General features: G+C 42.3%; 1 protein-coding gene across 2 annotated transcripts; it reads left to right on the top strand.

Annotated features, from left to right (window-relative positions):
• Positions 1-3,678: 3,678 nt before the first annotated feature.
• On the top strand, positions 3,679-8,895 carry pmt (phosphoethanolamine methyltransferase). Of its 2 annotated transcripts, none has more exons than XM_072437691.1 (12): positions 3,679-3,888; positions 4,327-4,498; positions 5,367-5,522; positions 5,605-5,741; positions 5,895-6,046; positions 6,123-6,308; positions 7,616-7,705; positions 7,798-7,887; positions 7,953-8,075; positions 8,161-8,292; positions 8,575-8,691; positions 8,763-8,895. In XM_072437691.1, exons 1-12 carry the CDS (start codon positions 3,879-3,881, stop codon positions 8,868-8,870), a joined length of 1,473 nt encoding a protein of 490 aa, XP_072293792.1. In that variant the 5' UTR covers positions 3,679-3,878; the 3' UTR covers positions 8,871-8,895. The 2 variants fall into 2 exon arrangements, with proteins under 2 accessions (XP_072293792.1, XP_072293796.1); XM_072437695.1 differs by lacking the exon at positions 3,679-3,888 and adding an exon at positions 4,099-4,123.
• The last annotated feature ends 481 nt before the right edge of the window (positions 8,896-9,376 follow it).

The following is a 9,376-nucleotide window of genomic DNA, read 5'->3' as shown; positions in this document are numbered from 1 at the left end:
AGCCCCCCCACTCCCACTGCCAGAATGGGGCAGGGCGCCCTCCCGCAGCGCATCCTCTATCTCCGTCCACTCGGGGCCCCCAGCTCCAAAGTACTTCCCTGCAGCCTTAGCGATGATCTTAGTCTTTTCGGATCTCTTCTTGGTTTGCCCAGTACAGTTAATCACTTCCACTATAAAGAGGAAGAAATCTTTCCTCTTCACAACCAGTACATCCTCCGCACCCACAGGGCCTCTGCCCGTGGAAGCCACACTCACAGGCATCCCAGTGGGGACCTCCCCCTGGCCGCGGGCAACGCTGCCCCCTCCCCTGTCGCCTAGGACACCAGCAGCACTGGCAGCCCCCACTGCATCCACCGTCACCTGACTACCAGACACCTTCTTGACCGCATCCGCGTAGGATATGCCTTGAGAGGCTCTAACTTTTTGCACCTCAGCAGCCCTCTTGCTGAACACACATCCCCCGTAGGCAGAGCTATGCTCTCCCCCACAGTTACAGCACTTGAGTTTTGCTCCGTCGTCACACTTCCCATACTCGTGGTCTCCTGCACATTTACCACACTTCTGCTTCCCTCTACAGACCGCTGTAATATGCCCAAAGCGCTGGCACTTGAAGCAACGCAGGGGCGGCAGAACATATGGGCGTACGCCATAGCGCATGTACCCAACGCACACCACACGAGGCAGGATCCCACCTTCAAATCTAATCATTATCGACAGGCTGTCACACCTTACCCCATCCCGGGTCATCTTCAACCGCCTAGCATCCACCACCTTAGCTCCAGTCAAATTCTCCTTTATGTCATCCACAGATGTCGTCGTAGGGACGCCTACTATAACTCCCCTGACCGTGCCTCTTACAGCATCAGACACAAGAATGTCCTTCCCCCCCAGACACTAAGCTTCAATCGCCTTCCTTTGCTGAGCCACGTCCTTGCTCACGACCAGCAGCGAGCCATCCCTAAGGACACTCGCATGCTTGACCACTCCCACAGCTACAGTCAGGCTCCTTGTCAACGCCATCGGATCCCACCCCTTAAAGGACGCATTATCCTGCGCGAGCTTTATGAACACCTTACACTCTGAACTCACATCCCCGACATCTGCAACCCCCCCGCCCTGCTCCTCACTGAGAGAGCCCTCCATAGACGAGCAAGAAGACGCCCTACGCTGCACAGGATCAGTGGCTCCAGGGGAGTCCTCCCCGCTGTTCATACCGTCACCGACCAGGTCACGCTTCCTCTTCTTCTTCCCCGTCATACGGATCGAGGCGTTCCTCTATGTTGCCGTAATATCCAAACTGTTGTCGTTGTTGTTTTTATGGCAGTTGGCATCCAAGTGCACGAGGTATTGTTGAGTGACGAGATGGGGGTGGGGGTGGTCTCCTGTCCTCGCCCAGTCTCGTAGACGCACGGCTACCAAGCAGCGACATCAGTGGAAATATTAAAGCCTATAGAATGAAGCCTAAAGAATAAAGCTGTACGGTGGAAGCACCGAACGTCAAAGAAGCAGAGGAAGATGAAGAAGGGTCTCCCTGGAATAAAGCCGGTTGGTCTCTGAAGAGTCTGAGGACTACGAAACGTCTGAGGAATAAAGTCTGGCGGTAATGCAACACTCGGATGCCAACCGCCATAAAACAACAACAACAACAACAACAACAACAACAACAACTATTCTAGTCACAAAGACATATCATGACCTCATGGGCTTTGTAACACCAAAGCAATGGAAGGAGTACTTTTACGGACTACGACAGAGTCTGAGGAATAAAGCCGGTCACAAAGACATATCATGACCTCATGGGCTTTGTAACACCAAAGCAATGGAAGGAGTACTTTTACGGACTATGACAGTCTGAGGACTACGAAAAGTCTGAGGAATAAAGTCTGGCGGTAATGCAACAATTGGATGCCAACCGCCATAAAACAACAACAACAACAACAATAAAGTCTGGCGGTAATGCAACACTCGGATGTCAACCGCCATAAAACAACAACAACAACAACAACAACAACAACAACAACTATTCTAGTCACAAAGACATATCATGACCTCATGGGCTTTGTAACACCAAAGCAATGGAAGGAGTACTTTTACGGACTACGACAGAGTCTGAGGAATAAAGTCTGGCGGTAATGCAACACTCGGATGCCAACCGCCATAAAACAACAACAACAACAACAACAACAACAAGAATAAAGTCTTAAGAATAAAGAAGATGGCGGTAAATGCACTTTTGCGGTTGGCTGCCATCCGCCATTATAAACAACAACAACAACAACAACAACTTTTGATCTCGGTTGGCAGCCAACTGAAAAGGCCGCCACACACTGTAGTTGTATGTTGAACTTCTTCTTTGGTGTTTCTCTTTCTCTCTCTTTCTCTCTCTCTAATTTTTAATAAAACATGTACTTTGAAGACGTACAACTACAGTAGGTAGCGGTAAATGCACCTTTTCAGTTGGCTTCCAACCGCCATAAAAAGTAACACAACAACAACAACAACAACAACCACCACAGCACCACAGTACTCTGCCCCTCGTGTGAGTCATTTCTTGTACTGATTTATAACATGCCATTTTGTTTTGCCTCATGCCTCATCCTAGAGTCACATGTAGTTTGTTCATGTAGTATAGTCATGTAAGTCATCGATCGAGACACCAAGGGATTTGTACTCATGAACCACTTCTATGACATTCCCTTCAAGCGTAGACGCTACTGGAACAACCTAAGGCACCTTCTTAAAATTTGAAAACAAGCCTAGTTTCGTCAGCAGTGAGGACCATTTTTGACGTGAAGAAGTGAATGCTGGACAGCTACAAAAGCGTTCTGGAGGCTTTCAATGACATTATCCACAGCCGTAAATAACGCACCTGAGACACTTTGTGTAACTACCGTGGTTTTCTCTCTCTGTTTAACTTCCAGGGCAAGACCAGCGATCACATGACAGTGTACGCAGGTAAATAATGAAAGAATTACAATGATATTTGTGACAATGTGTTGAGTAGCTCTAATGAATTTCCAAAGTTTTATGTGGACCTCTGTTGCCATAGAAACATATACTGCTACACTACACCCAAGCTATTGATGTAGAAGATAAATTGGAGGAACCTAGAAAGGAAAACACGTTTGAGATGTACAAAAGGGATGAAGGCTAATAGCGTCACTTGAAAATACATTTCACTTTATGTAAAAAAAAGACAGTGTGTGTGAGGATTCTGTGAGGATTTTAAAAATGTTTTGTAAAAGATAGAATGTGCAATTTTATTTGTAAATGTGCTCAAAAATACTTTTTTGCATTGTGATAAAAATACAATTTCCTTTAGAATGTTGAAATTGAAAGTAATATTTACAGCCACTATCAGAAGTTTTTTTTTTTTTTTTTATAATAAAAAAAGTATTTATTTATTTATTCAATAAAACAATTTATTTGATTTTCCTAAAACTGTTCTGGCCAAATTTGCCTGTAGTTGAAGAATTGCCAAAATATAAAGTACATTTTCACACCGTTTGCACCATCCACAGCGTGATGTGGCAATTCTCCAAACTTTCCAGCCACTGTCTGACACAAAAGAAAGGCAGAACTTCAGGGAAACACAACAACGCTCGCCATGTGGCCGTGAAGACTATCAAGCTGAACTATTGCCAACTGTCTGACTTTTGACCTGTTACATGGGAACGGCTCTCCTCCAACGTAGATAGACCCTTGTCCTTTATGTTAATAATGTACCAAAAAAACCTCCCCACTTTTGCACTCACCCGAATGGTGGACAGAGTCTGATGACAGCCCACACCACCTCCCGCGCACCACCCACATTTAAGCATGACAAGAGCCAGTAACAGAACTGATTTACTGTCCAGCTCTCTCATTCTGACAGCACCATGGACGAAGGTATGGAGCCGTCATTCCTCACACTATTTAGTCTCAGATGATAAATTGACAACACTGCCTGTGACTGCACTTTTGGCACGTGCTTTCTGTCGCAATTGTTTTGAGCTGGTGGTACAAATCCCTCTGTCAATGCAGAGTTGGAATGTGTTACTATGTCAGCAAGACCCATGAGTGAGAGTGGTCTGTGGTATAAAATAGAAACTCAAATTCTCAAATTCATGGATCATGGAAAGAGGTTGGTTCACACCAGTTAAAATGACATAGGTCTACTATTTGTTTGTTTTTTATGTTTTTTTTTTTTATGCAACAGTATAATAAAAATCCAATTAACTTGATCAAGTTAAATTTTTAGGTGGTTCAAAAAGTCTGAAAATAAGATATGAAATTTGGTTTTATGTCATTCACTGTATGTTTCTGTTTTATTTGTGGCTTTTACAGTACGGAACAATATGACTGAGTTTTGGAGGACACACTCTCAAAATGCCACTTTGGAGGAGATGATGCTGGACACTCATGCTGAGGAGCTGACAGAACGAGAGCTGCCAGAGATTCTGTCCATGCTGCCAAATCTGGAGAACTGCAGAGTCCTGGAGCTCGGAGCTGGTATTGGGTAAGGGTCAGGTGTAAAATGTAACAACGAGTAAAATTAGTAAACAGTCAAACTGGAAATACTACTGGCCGAGGGTAATCTTTGTTGGAAAGCTGTTGGTCTAGGGGTATAACCTGTAGCACGTGTATGCCAGGCTCTGTGCAGCTGGCATCAGCGTTGTGAGATCGATTTACGGATTCTACAAATTGCTCCCCCCCTTTTTATGTTACACTGTTCTGTCTAGTAAAGCCGACGTACCAAATACTTTTTTTAATTATAATAAGTTAACTTTTCCACAAAAGTGTAATCATGTGACATCTCTTGCGTGTCCTCTTGTGACTTGTTAAAGCACCATTTTCTAACATAGTGGTTCTCAACCTTTTTTAATTATGTGTGTTTCCGACCCCCAAACACAATGTTATTGTTAGCTGTAAAGTAAAGTAGCCTATTGATTGATTATATTTTGTGGGTATAGGCCCAGTTGAATTAATTTGGTAGCCCAGCAAACAGGTATTTACATTTACCACAGCATTTGAAGGGTGTCAAGCCATGTTTAAGACTGTTGCATGAACTACATCTACATCAACTTTTTACCCCCATGGGGGTCCTGATCCCCAGGTTGAAATCCACTGTTCTAAGCTTATAACGAAAAACCTAAGGCTGAACATACATGTTACATGTCAAGTTATCGTGTTACGTTATTAAAGAAACTGGGATGAAAGTGGCACAGTCAAATTCTACCCGAAAGAAAACAAATATTCTAATAATTGCAATTATGCAATTCTAATTAAATTCTAATAATACATTTATACAGTATATCATTGTCATTATGTTTGTTTATAATTATAATAAAATGTTTCCTATTTGATGCCATTCTTTTTGTGTTCAGTCGCTACACACGACACTTGCTGACCAGGGCTCAACACGTGATTGCTGTGGATTTTATGGAAAACTTTGTAGAACGAAATAGACAGGACAATGGTCATCATAGCAATGCCACTTTCCTCCAAGCAGATGTCACCAAGCTTGACATTCCAAAGAACAGGTGGATCATTTGATTCAAATGTTTTTTAATCCTTAATGTTTTTCAAAACATCCATTGAATATTTTTTTTCTTGTTCGGTCAGTATTAACTTCATCTTCTCCAACTGGCTGTTGATGTATCTGAGTGATGAGGAGCTGCACTGTCTGACAGAGAAGATGTTGGGATGGCTGCGGCCTGGTGGCTTCCTCTTTTTTAGAGAGTCTTGCAACTATCGTTCAGGTATAAATCACAAGAATCATGAACGCTAAAAAAGACCATTAAAAGTTGTTGGTAGGCTTGGGTGTACAGATGAAATTTATATTCATATATTTGGCATGCTCATATCATAGATTTAATGATATATTATAAAATTACTAGATCTGTTTTGTTCAGGTGACTTTCAGCGTGAATTCAATCCAACTTGCTACCGTACTGAGACACAGTACACTCAACTAATTACTTCAGCACAAGTAAAAGACCACGAGAGTGCGCAGATAATTGGTTTTGACATTGTAATGAAGAAACAGGTCCAGACCTACATTAAGGTATAATTGTGAATATATCATGAATGTATTTATAGTGTGTTCCCGAAAGTAAATTGTCTTATTCCTTCAAATGCAGATGAAAAACAACCCAAATCAGATCTGCTGGCTTCTTGAGAGAGTGCAAAGATCTTTAAATGCAACGGGTCATAGAACTTTCCAGCAATTTCTGGATCATAAACAATACACTCGCAACGGAATCCTGCGCTATGAGAAGATGTTTGGGGCTGGGTATGTTAGCACGGGCGGCCCCAACACAACAAAGGTATAAATCACATATGGTGCACCACAATAGTAAGACCACAAGCCTAAAATTGGTGGTCATGATGTCGAGTTTGAGACAAATTGATCAATGTGTTTTTCTTTCTTTGGGTTGGTTATTATTTAGCGCTACCTAATGATATATTTATCCATCCATCTTTTTCCACTTATCCGAAGCTAGGTTGTGGGGGCAGCGGTCTAAGTAGGAACTCCAAGACTTCACTCACCCGAGACCCTTCTTCCAGCTTCTCCGGGGATCTAGATTTAGAGCTCAATTTAGAGCTCAAATAGGCGTTCCCAAGCCAGACAGATGTTCAGGAAGCATCATGAGCAACCTCAGCTCAGGAGGAGCAGCAGCTTTACTCCAAGCTCCTCCTGTGTGACTAAGTTTCTCTCCCTAGCTCCAAGGAAGTGCCCAACCACCCTGTGGAGGAAACTAACTTGAACCGCTAGTATCCACAATCTTGTCCTTTCGGTCATTACCCAAAGCGCATCACCATAGGTGAGGATAGAAACATAGATTTAACGATGAATCGAGAGCTTTGCTTTTTGACTCAGCTTCTTCGCCCCAAAAGTAATGCCAGAAAAGTGACGCGTCCATCCCATCTCGAGGAGATGTGTTCTAGTCCATAGCCGATAGACTATAACTAGGTGGTAACTCTTGATGTCTTGCTCCGTTCCCCCTCAGGGAGGTAGCTTTCCATGTCCCCAGAGCCAGTTTATCTGTCCAGAGATCTGGTCGTCGAGGGCACCGCCTTTGACTGCTGCCCAGATCTCTCTTCACCAGCCCCTTACTGATCCCCCAACAGGTGGTGGGTTCACGTGAAGACAGCCCCACGTCACTCGTTCGAGCGGTGCCTGGCTGGGCCCCTGTGTTAGACGCTAGTTATTGATCGCCCACCCCAGGCCTGGCTCCAGGGTGGGGCCCTAGTAACGCCAATCCGGGCAACATAACTGGCCTTGGTAGAGAAGTCATCATAAAGGGCTTCTGCTCTTCATCTGACCAGTCACCTAATATGATACAGTCTCATTTGATTTAATTTATCATTTCAGACCATTTCAGCCATCATGTAGGCCTGATATAGTAAGCCAAATACTTTGTGTACAAAGTTTGAGAACCACAGGTCTATACTATATTATTTACTATTTTATACAATTTACCCTGTTGTGTGAATGCCTATTTTTAAATAACAATGTTTTTCCCTAACTAAGAAGTTCAAAAATATTGCTTAATTTTTGTTCAGTGCATGTTACCTTGAATTCATATGAGTTTAAAAATATTACTGCATTGTTTTCAACATTCATTTCTAGGAATTTGTGGATTTGTTAGACCTGAAACCTGGTGAGAACGTTTTGGATGTTGGTTGTGGGATTGGAGGAGGAGACTTCTATATGGCTAAGGTAAACTAACAATTTAATTGAAATTAATGTACTGTATTGTAGAGAAATACAATGCATTTGTTGCATTAACAGTTTGAATTTAAAAATTTCAGACATTTGGAGTAGAAGTCCTTGGCTTGGACCTGTCAGAAAACATGGTGGATATAGCCTTGGAAAGAGCAGCACAGGAGAATCTACCATCTGTATGTCCTAGTCTGTTGTATCTTATAGAATGACTATAAAACCATTATCATGTTTCTTATTAAAGGTCAAGTTTGAGGTGTCTGATGCCACTAAAAGGACATTCCCAGAAAGCTCATTTGATGTCATCTACAGCAGAGACACCATCCTCCATATAGCTGACAAACTGGCCCTTTTCAAACGTTTCTTTGTGTGTAACATAGAATTTTATTTAAAATTAAAAGTTTCTATGAAACTGCAATATGACAATATTTCTGTTTTCCCCTTCACTTCAGTCATGGTTAAAACCAGGAGGACGGCTTCTGATCAGTGACTACTGCTGTGGAGAGAAACCTTGGACACTTCCATTTGAAGCCTATGTCAAACAGAGAGGATATATATTGTACACACCTGCGGAGTATGGCAAGGTACAGGCATCCTCACATGTACTAGGTCGAATTAACTTGTCACACAACAATTTGTACTTAAGGACTAGAGAAAATGTTATGAATTATTTTCAGACATAATAACTGTGTAATATATAGTTTACTTTTCATATTTTCTTAAAAGAAGCTTGTTTTCTGTCCAGTTCGCAGTAGTAATGTGTAGACTTTGACAAGTAACAGTTATTTACCCAGTTGTTTGCACATTGACTCAATATCTCTGTAAGTCTGTATTTTTCTACCCTCCAACTGTCTGTTTGTTTGTAGTATATTGAGAAGGCTGGGTTCTCCAAAGTAAGAGCAGAAGACAGGACCAGCCAGTTCATCCAGGTGATTGAAGTGGAGCTTCAAAAAGCACAAAAACTCAAAGAGGAGTTTATTCTGGTCAGTTTGGACGGGTGCATCAAAGCTTTAAGCAATGTTTCACACTGACTAAAACAACTATATCTCTGCAGGAATTTTCAGAAGAAGACTATTATTCCATTGAAAACGGATGGAAAGAGAAGCTGGAGAGGTCCAAAAGCGGAAATCAACGATGGGGCCTTTTTCTTGCAAAGAAATAATAGATTAATTTATGTGCAAAAACAAATAAATTATCATCACATCATAACAAGTTTATTTTTTATCTACATATTTTGACATGTTGGATATCAGTGATTTAGAAGCCAATTCCAGTTGCATTACATTTAACCTACTATGATCTTTATCACATCTTTCCTTTATGTGACGTCCATGTTTACAATCACCTCAGGATATTACACTACAAATACATGTACTATTATACAACAGGCCGTTTCCTAAATGGTTCATTCACCAAAAAACAAACATAATGCAAAACCGGTTTACTCGTCAAACTTGTCTTGCTGCTGCTACTAACGCACGCAAGCCACACACGCACACACACACACACACGCACACACGCATGCACACGCACGCACATACACACACACACACAGACACACGCACGCACACACACAGACACACACACACACACACACACACACACACACACACACACACACACTGGTGATGTCACTCCAACTGCTGTCAGGGAAAGTTAACAGGTGCA

This window comes from Eucyclogobius newberryi, unplaced genomic scaffold, assembly GCF_026437365.1.
Source record: "Eucyclogobius newberryi isolate DKJ021-1_F unplaced genomic scaffold, fEucNew1.0.hap1 SCAF_11, whole genome shotgun sequence".
Lineage (NCBI taxonomy): Eukaryota > Metazoa > Chordata > Actinopteri > Gobiiformes > Gobiidae > Eucyclogobius > Eucyclogobius newberryi.
The sequence above is the reverse complement of the archived record's forward strand: the minus strand, read 5'-3'. Positions and strand labels throughout refer to the sequence as shown.